The sequence below is a fragment of the Pyrgilauda ruficollis genome, unplaced genomic scaffold, assembly GCF_017590135.1.
Source record: "Pyrgilauda ruficollis isolate IOZ18807 unplaced genomic scaffold, ASM1759013v1 scaffold23, whole genome shotgun sequence".
NCBI classification, from domain to species: Eukaryota; Metazoa; Chordata; class Aves; order Passeriformes; family Passeridae; genus Pyrgilauda; species Pyrgilauda ruficollis.
The window spans coordinates 17,165,850-17,179,800 of NW_024522539.1; the positions used below are offsets into that span (position 1 = coordinate 17,165,850).

At 44.2% G+C, this 13,951-nt stretch overlaps 1 protein-coding gene across 5 annotated transcripts in view; it reads left to right on the forward strand.

The window, feature by feature from the left end:
* Positions 1-27: 27 nt before the first annotated feature.
* The window catches only part of NEO1 (neogenin 1), a 166,785-nt gene continuing 152,861 nt past the window's right edge, over positions 28-13,951 (forward strand). For all 5 annotated transcript variants that reach the window (XM_041469102.1, XM_041469103.1, XM_041469104.1 and 2 more), the window contains exon 1: positions 28-364. In XM_041469102.1, the coding sequence (XP_041325036.1) occupies positions 250-364 (115 nt within the window). In that variant the 5' untranslated portion in view covers positions 28-249. The remainder of the gene's footprint in view (positions 365-13,951) is intronic.

The window sequence follows — 13,951 nt, forward strand, 5'->3', positions numbered from 1 at the left end:
GAGGCGGGGGTGGGCGGGAGGCGGCGCGCGCCCCGCGGGGTCCGTGTGAGGGAGGGACGGAGCGAGCGAGCGGCGGAGCCCGGCCCGCGATGGAGTGAGGGAGGGAGCGCGGCCGCTCCGCCCGCCCGCCGCTCTCCCTCCGCTGCCTCCGCGCAGCCCGCCCGGTAGGGAAGGAAGGCAGGAGGAGCCCCCCCGGGGGAGGGGCTGGCGCTGGGTGCAGCCCGGCTGCCGGGCGCGGGGAGTGGAGCGATGGCGGCGCGGAGAGCCCGGCGACTCCTCGGCTCCCTGTGCATCGCCCTTCTCTTCGCGCAGACCGCACCGACCGGCGCCGCGGCGCGGAGCGGCTCCCGGAGCCTCCTGACGGGTAAGAGCGCGGCGAGACCCCGGCGGGCGCGGAGCTGTGCGGGGGCGCGGAGGGGTCCGGGGGGCGGCGGGGCCCGGGGCGGCCCCGGCACGGCGAGCGGTGCCGAGGGGCTGAGCCCGCTCCGCTCCCCCCGTGCGGGCACCAGCAGGGGCCACTGCGAGCCTCGGGGAGCGGCGGCGGTGCCTCCCCGCGAACAAGGGACACCTGGAGCCCTGTCTGTGGGGGATTGAACGCTTCACCCACCTGTGCTCCCGGCTCGCTGGTACCGGCGAGGGGAGCCAGGCACACCTGAGGGGAATCGGGCTTGCCGCTTACCCCTGAGGGGAGCTGGGCACGGGCGGGCTCTGCCCCCGCTCGGGAGGGCTGCTGGAAGCGGCGCGGACTCGGTACCGGCAACCTGTGGAGAGAGAGGAACTTGCCTGGGAACTGCCGCAGTAGCCCAGAAATGAGCGGTCTGGCAGCGTTTCAGCCGCGGTAGTTCTCACACCTTTTACCATTGTTGTCTTTAATGGTCCATGATTGAATCCTGGTTCTTTATAGGCTACGGAAAACGTAATCTCACCCAGGTGAGGCAGGAGAAGGCTCTCTCAAAAGCCCTTGCATGAGACCATTAATACCACAGAAGCCTCCTTAGCTTTGCAGCGATGTTATCTGCTCGTTATGCCAAATGCTGGCTTTAAAAAGTAACTTCTTTATTTCCTTCTTGCCAGCAATAAGCTAGTAGGATGCTTGAAAGAAAATCTGGTCTTGAATGCTGAGTGCTGGGATTAAAAAAAAAATACCCCCTGTAGGTTGATTGAATCCTAGTATTTTGAGAGAGCTCTGTGCAAGTAGAATGTGGAAAAAGCTGCTGGTCAAATGAGTGTTTTTTAGCAATTTGGGAAAGAATGGTTGAATTCTGACATTAAATGGTGTGATTGTTCTGTTTCAAATCTCATTAGGCAGGATCTTCCACGGTGGTTCTCATCTTGGACACCACTGATGGAACCACGTGAGCTGACCCCTGTTGACGGGGAATATTTTAATTTATTCTCTTGCACAGTACAAAATTTGCAGATTCCAGATCTGAAGTAGATTTTTTTTTCTTTTGAAAAATGCGGTTTGACTCAAAAATCTGCAGAACATGTGTAACAGATAAGTTACTTGGTTATGTGTAAAATCTTGCCACGTGGTGATTCTTTTCTGATATTCCTGCTCTCCTGACAGCTCAGTGGTCTTATGATTGTGTTAGTAGCTCTTTGCTAGTTTAAAATAATCTTTTATCGTTTGAGGAAATTAAATTATTAGGTGAAGTTCTGTCTGTTGGAGCCAAATATGTGAATGAAATTTGCAGAGTGGGGGTGATGTGCTGAAGTGATATGGAATAAAACCTTCATTGGAGCTGTTTATCAGAGCAGGAATTTAGGAGTATCATTGTGGAAATTTTGGATGTTCTCTCTCTATTGTGGAAGGTGCCTTTGTGCTGTGTCCGTGGATGTGTCCTGTGGGATCCCTGGGGAGGACCAGGAGCTGGGCTTTCCCTATCTGAAAATGTTTTTACCAGTTACTGAGGAAAGGGAGAAAGGCTCTCTTAGTTCTTTGTCTCAATAAAGAGGATGTGTAGTGGATGAAGTTCATTTTAATTCACACTATTTCCCATCTAATTGCTAGTAGTTTTTCTTAAATACAGGATGTTCCACATACTTTTATATGGGTAGGTGCTCATAGGAGAGTGAGTTGGGTGCAGATGTTCCATGGCATGAAAAGAACTTTCATGGTTTCTCCTACTGGAGTTTAGATGCGAGGGGGGTAGTGCTGTTTTCTGTTCCATGCTCTGGTGAAGCTTGATCTCTTCAGGATGCTGGGAAGAGCCTCCTTAGGCTGATGCTGAGGGCAGGAGAGGCAGAGGAACACCAGGTAGAGCTTTGGCTGTGGGACTCACAGCTCTCCTTGTCAAGGCTGAAGTGCTGCTTGCTGTGTCCAGATCAAGGGGTTTTAATGCAAAAACACCCCATGGTGGCATTTTGGTGTGGGTAAAAGTGCCAGAAATGAGCAGAAGTTGCAGATTTGGAAGCCCATATTCTTTGTATGGAGTCATGTGTGTTGGAGGGACATTTGATCCTATTTATAAATAGCTCATCATGGCTCTCTGAAGAAGAAAAGAGTGCAGTTGAATTATTTTAGGAGAAGACTGTATAACTTCATTTATTTGTGTATCTGCAAACATTAGTATGTTTTCCAGTCTAGTTGGTTGCTCTGCAGATAAGGCAAGATGAGCTGCTGATTTTAGAATTGGGACAACATTTCACTTAGCTGAGGGAATAAAGCAAATCAGGAAGAAGCATCAAATTAAGCTAAATCCTGTCTCCTATAACTGTTTGTAACTGAGTTGAGATAAGCATAAAAACTTGGATCTATACAGATTGCATTATTGGAAATAAAAATGAAGCTAGTGTCACCTAATTTTTAATAGGAGAGCTGTGATAGCCTGTATACACCATTAAGATTGCAAATGAGATTATTCAGAAGCAGGAAATTTGTTCTTTCTCTCCCTGGTGTTCTTGAAGTCCTTGGAATCGATATGTATTTTGTTTTTAGAGGACAAACTGCTGGTTTGGGAAGTCCCAGTGGAGCAGAATTAGCAGTTGGTGGGCCTGGAGCTGCAGGAGGAGCCCAGAACTGAAGGGGTCTGTGAGCAGCAGGCTGGGAAGTGCATCCAGGTGCTGCTGCCAGGGATGCTCCTTCTGGGGAGTGATGGGGGTATGGAAAGCTAAGGATGGCAGCACAGATCAGCTGGGGTCCCTAGAAACAGCAGGTTGTCATTTGTTTCTGTTTTGTGTGTGCTGCTTGATTATTTCTAATTATATCCCAAGTTAAAAATAGAGCAGAAATATTCAGGTCTCGGTTACGTCCCAAGTCAGTTAAGCACCGGTCTCCCTGCTTGATATTCCTGTTCCATATGGACAGGTTGCATATGGTTTTTGCACTGCATGTTTATTAGTCATCCAAGAAAATTACTTGACTGGCTTATGAAGCTTTCCTAATAAACTAACACTTCAGTTTCAGAGTTGTCAGGTGTGTACACACCTGTGCCTAATGTTCATCACAGTGAAAAGCAGCAAACAAAAAAGTGTCATTAAAAAAAAAAAAGCTTGGCTTAGTTACCTTGTGCTAACTTATCAGTGTAAGTAAGGAAGTTACATATGGCAGATATTTCCTTATACAAATAAGAGTATTTGGTTGTTCCTGATGATAAAATGCCCTTGTGATTTACATGAGGTTAACCTTCAGCCAGAGATTGTCACAGAAGTCTAAGGACTCTGTAGGCACCTAACTGGAGTTTGTTGCATGGCCAAGAGGAGGAGAGTGATAATAAATGAGTGAGGAAATGAAGTGGGAGTTTAGGAAAACTACACAAGGAGCAGTGCAATATTCTGCTTAAGTTTTGCTTTCAAGCTATAAAAACATTTAACTTGGGCAAAATCAGCCTGAGCGTCACGGGGAGTTTGAAAGCAAATTTTATTATCATCACCAGTTTCATGGAGATAATTTGGTGTGTAAAATGTGTGCCAATGTTTGTAGCCAACTTTTCTAAACACACAGGATGTTTAAATGCACTTTGCATTGCCTATGAGGAGGTATAACTGGAGTTGTTGCTGGTAACTAGTTAGTGTTGGTTTCCCATGAGGACTCGGTGCTGATGTTGGGGATGTCACTTGGTGGAAGAAAACTCCACTTCTGTTTAGCTGGTTTGTAGGGGTCTCAGTGGCTGCAGGGCCCAGACTGCAGCTTCCATGCTGGATCCAGAGGGGTTTCTTTACCTTCCTCCAAGGGTTGTGGACTGGGTGTTCAGCCCCAAGAGCTCCAAAGTCTTGGTGCAGCCTTTGGGAGTGGCCATGGAGGCACAGGTCTGTGTTTGCTCCTTGGTGTGCTGGGCTGAGAGGAGAGAGCTGCCTCAAACACTGGGGTGCTGCTCGGATTGTCCTGCCAGAATACACCTCTGGGTCTCCCATATTGAAACATAATGCCTGAGGCTATTGATTTTTTAAAAAGGCAGAATAGTTCTTAACAGAGAAAATGCCTCAGCGCAGTGGAAACAGTCATATTTTACTGATTGGGTGCTATTGATTTCGTCCTCCAGTGAAATTGCCAAGATGAAAGTGGTAATCCTGATTAATTCCATATAAATAGATAAGCCTGATTTGTATGTGTACAGTTGCAGGGTTCAGTAGGAAAACTGAAAGCCTGCTTTATATGGTCTATTAGGTGCTTTAATTTCCAGAGTTTTTACCGTTTAGTATTCTTGCAGAGGAGCATCTTAATTTTACAAAATAAGCAGACTATCAATTTATGATAAATCCTTTTTGCATCAGTTAAAATATATTTTTTTCCTCATTAAAGCTGCCCTTACCGAAGGCAGTGAAAGAATTGGAATGTTCTGCTGCTAAACTTTCTTGGGATTTTGGGTAATTCCCTGGAGTGTGTAACAACCACAAGCTGTTTGATTTGTGCAAAAAGAGAAGAGGTTTAATTTTAATGAAAAGTAATAAATTACTCTAAAGGATTTTTTTTTTTTTTTTTACATCAACACTAAACTTATGATTCCACTTGTTGCTTCTGCGTGTTTTGGGATTGAATGTATGAGTAAGAAAGAAATTACAGTTAAATCCATAAAGGTGCTGCTCAGACAGGACTGCCTACCTTGGGAACTCAGTGGGGTCCAAATACATAAACTTAGGTATTTTTTTATGGCATCTGATTCTCATTGCCAGCCTCTGAACTTTCCTGGTTCAGCTTTCGGTTTGCTGTTGTGATATGACCAAGACTGAATATGGCATTTTTGGGAAGGAATGTTCTGGTCATTCAGTCATGTAACAATGTTTTATTTTCCTATTCCTTTGACATTCTAGTTTTCATAGTTTTCCAGTGAGAAATCTTGTTTTAAGTTGATTTAGAAACAGTGAATTGTACAATAGAGAGAGCTTTTTCCCCCTCAAAATGTGTTGTTCTGCATATGTTAGCTGTGAATTTTCTTCACTGTGGAGCTGTTTGTGCAGCTGGCTTGGTGCTGGTTACCACTGAAGAAATTCAGATATTCTGCTTAGCCTGAATTTCTTCATTTGTACATTTTTTATCTATTGATCCTCTTTTCCTTAGTGTGTTGCAGAGGTTTTGGCTCATATGATGGACTGTTGATGATGTGGATTTTGATGATTCAGTTCTTTTGAGTCTCATCAAAGCATGGCAGCGTGGTGATAATTTTTGGTATCCTCTAGTCATGCAGTTTTGTTTGGAGGTCTTTTAAAAGTGGAAAAACTTTATTGTGATTAAATTATCCACTAATTAATCTGTCTGCTCAAAGAATTTGTGCACTACTGTCTGTTGTAGTTAGATCAGATTTTAATTGTTATGTATATGGGTGTGAATCTTACTGTGTTTTTATTATGTTTTGGTTTTTTTATTACCTTACCCCCATGCTTTTGTACTTCTGCCTGCTGATCCCTTAAAATTTCTCTTTGTCTCTCCTAGTAGGCACCTATGTACTTAATATCCTTTGGGGTGTCAGTGCTTCATCAGTATAGCTCTATTGGACTTTGCCATCTGTTTTTTTAACTTTTTTTTTGCTTAGAAATTTGTGTAAGTAGCTTACAAAGGGGTTTAATTCTAGCTCATATTTATGGAGTCCAAATATATTTTACCTTTGTGTTTGTCTGATGCCTGTCTTGGATGTCTTGAAGCTGTCAGGGTTTGTGACACTGGGTCAGAGCATGTGTCAGTAGCTAGCACAGTTGTCAGCTGTTATTATTACGATACTTTGATGAATTTATCTTGTTTGATGTGTTTTTAACTCGTGACATGTGTCCAGTGTTGCTGCTGACCTCGGGGTGAGCAGCACAGAGCACGCTGTGTGTCGGGCATTCAGCAGCCTGAGGGCTGTACCAGTGTAGCCTTAGCTGCTGTTTCTTGCCTATTGACATATTTAAGTTAGACTTGATATGGTTTTGAAGAGACTCTGTGCTTATCTACAGCTTCCAGTTATTTCATGTTCTGCATGGAGTTTCCAGCCATTTAATGAGTGCTTTTCTGGGCAAGTTTTGCTTTATTTGTTGTGTACTGTACGATGGTATTTTGAGCCATGGTAAATCTCAGTTTGTCTTCATGTTTATATGACACTATGGATAGATACAGTATCTTTCTGTATTTTAGACTGTGTATTTATAATACAGCACTGCTCCCTACATTGTCTGGGAAGTAAAAGCTCCAGCTCTGATTGTGTTGGTTCCATTTCTTCCTCTTTCATCTTCCTTTTGGCAGAGCCACCTTTGTGTTACTGCCATCACTAACAGACTTGAGCACTTGGAGGCAGCTTCCAGGTTTTCTTTCATTCCCTAGTTCTCAGTGTAATTGTCCCACAGCTTGCTTCCACTTGGACTGAGATGGAGTCAAGCCCTGTATAAGCTTCATCTTTCTTGGCTTTCCTCTGTAGTTAATGAGCCCGAACATCTTCTCTTAACGCGGCTCTGTGGTTCGTGCATTGAAACCTTATAATGTAACTGTAGTGAGGAAGGGAGAGCCACAAATAGAGGTGTTTGGATATTCCTTCTAAAAGTAGAACAGGCTGCCAAAAGTCATTTAAGTCATTAGACCTGTCATGACTTTTAAAATTGAGAAGTGGAGTCTAACTTGTCTTCAGAATTTTAGGAGAGGTCACATTGCTTTAAAAAAATAATCAGAAGAATCACAGAATCATTTAGGTTGGAAAAGCCCTCCAAGATTGAGTCCAGTCATTTCCCCAGCAATGCCCAGTCCACCACTAAACCATGTCCCCACATGCCACACCCACATGTCTTTTAAATAACAGAATAATTACTTGAAATTATGGCTGTTGTAGTGTTGTGCGTAGCAGAGAGGAAAACTGGGTGTTAGCAAGAAGATGAAATATTTCCAAAAGTGATTTATAAAGCCAAATGTTCCTGTTTGAAAACAGGCAAGGAAGGAAGTATAAAAAACTGGAAATAAAGGAAAACTGCATCCAGGAACATTTTTTGCTGTGGTAGGACACCTCAGCAGTTTGTAACATGCTCCAGTGCCATTGGGATTGGAATTTTTAGTGGTGGGCTGTCAGTGCTCACCTTGCAGAAAATCCAGGTATTCTGTTATCGATTTGTGAGGCTTCCATTAGAAATGTGCTTGGCCAGATAGGAAACACAGCCGAGATGAAGTCGTAGCCAAGTGTTAATCCTATTTTGGTGTTCAGCTTCAGTGTTTCAAGCTGGCAGTGCCACTGCAGTGAGAGGTACTGTGCCCTCCCGTTGGCTTTTCCTAAGTGTTTGTGGAGGATGTAGAGAATTGGATCAGATCCCTGCTCTTCTGCCTGTAGCAGTACTCGTGCTGGCAGAAGGGAGAGGGTGACACGGGCACAGGGAACGCTGCCACTGCTTTTCTGGGGGGTGGGGATTGGCATAGGATTGGAGTATGGAAAGCACTGTGAGCAGAAGAACATTGTGTGTCATTCTAATCTTTAATATTATGTATTACAGCATATAGATTCCAGATCTATAGACTGAAACTTTCTCAGAAGGTGTGCATTATTTATTAGCAAATTCATTGAAAACCAAATGTTTCATAAAAGTTCATTTTCAGATTGGTAACGAATTCTCAGTTCAGCTTTAATTACTGCTTTGGTTTGTAGCTTTTTTTCCCACGCTGAAATTTCATTTGTTTGTCTGGTTCTGAAGTGGGAATAAAGCTACAGGTTTCATCTTAAAAATACTTAGCCTTGAGGAAAAAAAAATGCAAAACTGCCCAACAGGTTGCGGTTTCAGAAGAGCATGGAGGCCTGACCATTCTGAATATACTCACTTGCAGAAGTCCAGAGGGAACCTCAATTAATGATGCTTGTCTTGTGTAGTGTATCATTTTTAACAGCTGTACTGTAGCTTTTTGGGCCCTGGACTTTCACAACCATCCCTGTATCAATAATGAAATCCTGTAAGGACAGCACTTCATGGAAACCTGGTTGGAAGTGTAAGAAAAATTTAAATGTTGTAGGGTGTGCCAATATGGTTGTGAAGGGAAATGGGAAACACTCTTGACAGCCAAACCAGCCCCCCCAAGACTGAGGAGAATGGCAGCCAATTGAATGGCTTGGGATGTCATTGCTCAGTTTTTCTCAGGGTAAAATGAACATGGAAATGAAGTGCTGGGGCTGTGCATGTCCTGGGAGGCTGGCAGGGAGCTGAGGGGTGACTACTTCAGGAGGTGGAAAACTGCTGCACTGGGCTCTGTTTTGCTGTGTTCTTGGTGGTTCTGCAGAGCAGATATGGGACAAAATGTTTTGATTTGTCTTGGTTACCCCTTTTTACTGAAGGAGATGTTGGTAATGCAGCGGTAGAAATCATGGGGCTCATAGACCAACCTCTGCCAGCCCCTGTAAGGATGCAGTGCACTGTGCCTTGTTTATGGTGAAGGGACAGAACCAGGGATTCCACCTGAAATCACAGCACTCTGTTCTTACTCGTTTGCAACAGCAAATTTAATACTTTTTATGGGACACTATTTTCATTAGCATTAAGAGCTCTTAGAGACTGCACCACAGATTTTGGGTGGGACAGCTCTCCTTCATCATTTTCTCAAGTTGCTTCCTTTTCTGGAATCTGACAAGGCTTGTCTTCTGTTTGAAGTGTAAAATAGCTTATTTACCCAAATCTTCACATGTTCTTGTTTGCTCATACCTACTTCAAGTCTTCAGAGCCTTAATTTTAAGTTCTATAGTTCTACTGTTGCTATGGATTCTTTTTGCTTGTCTCCTTATTTGAAGTTATGGTAGGTTTTGAAAAATACCTGGATAGTATGAGATAAGAGATGGTTGAGATACCTGCAATGATCTGGTAACCAGCTTGTGCTGTGGTTTTATGTAACTTTTTGGAGATGTGGATGAAAGAAAACCCACACAAACCACAGCTGCAGAAAATGGAGTGTCCTGTTGGCACAACTGGAAAACCTTGGCAGTTCCACTGGGTGTAGGTTTGTGTTCTTACCCTTTCAATGTGTTGTCTGTGAGTGCAGCTATATAGGATTTCTTGTAGGTGATGTAAATATTTCAGGTCTGCTCTAAACTGAGGGGCCAGAATCTGCAGGGCAACACCACAGCATGTGAATAGAGGTTTTTGTATTTCACATCTGAGACTTTTGGAGGGGAAAATTGACTTCTGAATGTGGAAAGAGGAGAACCAGGCATCAGATGCACCCAGAGCAGGATCCAATACATTCCACTTTCTAGGTAGTGCTAGTTAAAAAGGCTTTTCCTGGTTCAGCTCAGTTGGAATCTCTTGTGCTCATGGTAACAGCATGAACAACCCCAAATCTGAAGTGTTGGTTTTCTAAAGTAACATTTTCCAGTTGTTTTCTTTGCTGTTGTTGCCAGCTTTTCATTTCACTGAGGAAATCAGTCTACATGGAAAAAGCCAGCACTCACAGGAGCTGGAAATCTATGTGTGCTAGATCTGATCTCTGTGTGCAATTTGGTTTGTGCTGTTTGTTGTTCACTCTGGAGCTTCCTGTGGAGGCACCACTGCTCAGGGCTCTGTAGCAGAGCTTGAGCCTGTGCTTTGGGGTTTCATCTTTGCTTTCACATTCATCCTGGGCAGACTTTATGGCTTTAGCATTTTCAAGCATATCCTTTACTGATTTACTAAAATAAGGACCTGTAAGAAGTAGATTTTTGCCTTTGCTTTTGTCTCATGTGATCTTATGCATTTTCTCAAAAGTTTAGTCCATTCAAGACATTATTGTTTCTTCAGAAGGCTTTGAAAGGTTATCAGGTGCTTGTTTCTGTTATTACAGATGAATATATGGAGCATGTTGATTGCTTAAATCTAATTTAGCTCCTGTCATGTGACTAACTTCATTCTTAACTTGTGTGCTGAAAGCCTCTTGGTTACTGTGCGTGAGCACGATGAGTGGAGGTGATGGTGTTCATTTAAAAAATAAGTTTGGCCTTTGTAGGTTGTGCCTCACTGGTGGTACTGAGAGCTTTGTGGAACCATTACCAAATGCAAATCATTACCAAAGCTGGGTTCACTGCCCCTCTTGACTGTGATTCCCTTGGGATGCAAAGCTGGATTGAATGAGTGAACTGAATGCGAAATCACCACACATTCAGTGACCTACCCATGTTACTGGCATCTGATTTCTTGTAACTTGTGCAGTCTTTCAGTATAGTAAGTGGATGGTAGGTTGAGTTGATGCTTTATATCAGTAACCCAAAGACTGAAAATTTATTTGGGCGACTCTTGTCACACAGCAAAACCTGGAAGTGGTTTTAAGTTACAGAGTTTTAAGTACCTTTCAGGTACTGGTGGGGTGGGGCCAGTCTGTTACCTTGTAGCCAGGGAACTGTCCTGGATGTTACTGCTGGTTTTCTTAAAACTTCCTCATAAGTGGTTTCAGAAACAGGACTTCATCTTCTTCCAGGGCTATCCAGAGGTGCTGTGTGGGTAAGGAGCCATTACCCATCCTCTGCAAGGGAGTAGGAATATTTCTGTTTTCAGGAAGCTCTTAGAGCTTTTTAGGCAGAGCTTTGGAATTCTGCTAACAAGAACACTGTTTGCTTTATCGCCTGGAAAATTCCTCTTCAGGCAGTTTTCCTAGAGATTGATAGGCAGGTGTTAGATGCTGACCAAACTGGGTATCACTGTAAAAGCAGAGCCACATTTAATTCATTCTTCAGCCTTTAATGATAATAACAGTTACGTTTGTGCAGACTTACAGCAGTTGGAATCAGAAACATCCATGCTCCTGCTGTAATTGCTTCTATACCCTTCCAAGGCTGTAACACAGCCTTCCGTGGTGGCTGTGCAGATGTAATTTCATTTTGAGGTGCCATTTCCTAAATGCTTTTAGAATAAAAATATGTAATACTTGTTTCCAAGCCTTCTGATCTGCATGTGAAGGGAAAGATGGATGGAATGTAACTGGAATGGTCTCTGCAGGTGTGTTACTGCTTACAGTGAATGAGGTAGGGTAATTAAAAAGTGAGCTTGTATAGACCAGTAGGCAAAACCCAACTTTTAAACCCCCCAAACGCTTAGTTTATGTAACTGTAGCTACCCTGCATTTTTGTATACAAACGAGCACACGCATGACTCAAAACCTGATTAAGATGGTGTAAATATTTGACAAAAATAGCTCATAAATGCTATCTTTGAGCAGGCTTTTGATGCAGGAAAGGAGCAGCTGGACAAATTTGCATTTACAAATCATTTACCTTAGGAGAAAGCTCAAGTTCAGTGCCTTATCACAAAGGCATTGCACGTTAATTATTTATCGTGTGCTTTGATGCCGGGTTCTTGCTTTAATAAACCGTTCTGGGGGAGGTGGCTGCTGCTCCTTTTAGCTCAGCTCCTCCCTCCCCTCCGGGTAAACCCTGCAGTGCCTTTCCTCAGAGTTTGCCTTCCAAGTTGCTGCTAAGTTGGATTTCACAACTTTTTGTTAAAATTAGGAACGTTTCTGTGATACATATTTAATTGCTGTGGCTCTGTCATCCCAATGTCTAACTTTGTGATCTCTATAAAGATAGAGCTGAACCTGATTTAATTTCTCTCTTTTACATGTGTTTTTGCACTTTCAAACTTTGCTTTACAGAAAACTATCAATAAAAAATGTTTATCATGGAAGTCTGATTAGAACTGTCTGTGCCATCTGTACTTGGCTTAAAAGGAGAAATTTGGTGGTCTCAACACAGAAAATGTAAACTGCTCTGGTCAGTAGGACAGTCACTTCAAGCTTGTAAATTCTTGAGAAACTGCACTGATAACTTGGAGATTGTTTTGAGCATGACTGTGACACCGTGTGAGATCTTTCTGAAGTTGCTTCATGATTTTTGGAGTACAAAAATAAAGATTTTTCTTAGACTGTACTTCTGGAATGTTGACATTTTGTGTCATCCATAAGCTAAACTTAAACAGCAATTAGGAAACTGTAATTCTTGTAGTTAAAATCCATGTTGGAGTTTTAATCAGAAATTCTCTGTATAGATCTGTTTTCTGGTGGCTTTTGTTTTCAAGCCTGGAAAAATCCTGTATTTCCCTTTGCATCCCCCAGCTCACAGTGTCTTTGTGAAGGTGTATGGGATGGATAATGTACACACAGTCATGGGATTGTTTAGGTTAGAAAAGTCCTTAGCAATCGTTGAGACCAGCTATTCCCCCAGCCCTGCCAGGGCCACCACTGAGCCACATCCCCAAGTGCCACATCCACACAGCTTCTGAATCCCTCCGGGGATGGGGACTCCACCATGCCCTGTGCTGGGCACGACAGCCCTTAAGTGATTTTCCCTAATATCCAACCTAAACCCCCTCCTGTTTCCTGGTGTCTCTGGGGTCATCCTCTCTGCCCTCCTGTCAGGGACTTGTAGAGGACAATACGGTGTCCCCGAGCCTCCTTTTCTCAGGCTTTGTGTCTGGCTGTTCATCCCCGGGCTCTGTGAGGCTGTTGGAGCTGTCGGGCTCCTGGGAACTGCTGCGGGGAGGGGACAGTACTCTCCCTCCACCCCGGAATTGTTAAGGATCACGTGTACGCTCTTTCTAGCTGTCAGCAATTAGCTTTTCAAGTAAACACTGAAAGGATTTTTAAAGATGTGAGAAGGAATATAATTAAGGAGAATGGTACTACCTTAATGTGGCCTGGAAGCCACACTGGGATTGAATAATTTTATTTAAATATATTTGCTTGGCAAAGGAGATGAATGCTGTAGTGAGGGCCTCCTGCTTCAGGACCGTTTTCTTTGTTAGCCTGGTGCTTAGAGCCTTTCTCAAGTGTTCCTCATTGTAGAAAAAATGGTTTTCCTTTCTTAATATTTTTGAAGCACTTTAACCCTTGAGCACTCTGTATGAAGTTGAATAGAAGAAGAATAGAGTAGCTGGCTGTGCCTGTGCCCGGGATGGAAATAGGAAGAGATGTTTTGCTTTCTAATTTTGCTTGTTCTCGTGGTTTTTTCCCCTTAGTGTAAGTGCCAGAGCAGGAGTCTGCCCTCCTTAATGAACACTTCCAAACGCTGGCTGCATCCCGCAAGAATGTGAAAGTACCAGCGAATTTTTAGAGGTCTTAATTTGTCAGAGGCCCAAGCCCCACCGTTAGCGGCTGTAATTGAGGGTCGTTCCCGGTACTGTGACCCCCCAAAGGCCTCGGTGCCTTTCGTGGGCTGGGGATGTTCGCGAGCCGCTCTCTTCCCGAGGGCTGCTCTAATCCTCTTGGGGATATTTTCATTGCCTGACAGAGCAGAGGAATGTCTGAGGCCGCCGCAGGGGGCTGGGGAGAGCTCTCGGCCATCGGCGGAGCGGGCTCCAGCCGGGCCGGGAGCGGCTCCCCTGCCCTGGGAAGCGCGGCCGGGCACACCGTCCTGGCCGGGAGGAGGAGGAGGAGCAACCCACGCCCGCATCGCACACTTGCGGCGCGGGTAGGGATGAGGATGATTTCTGCAGCTTGCTTTGCCTTTCTGTAACGCCGGGCACAAAGGACCGCGATTGCAGCCTTCACCTGCAGCGACTCTTGCCCTGCCCTGCCCTGCCCTCCCATGCCAGCCCTGGCTGGTGGGAGTACCAAACC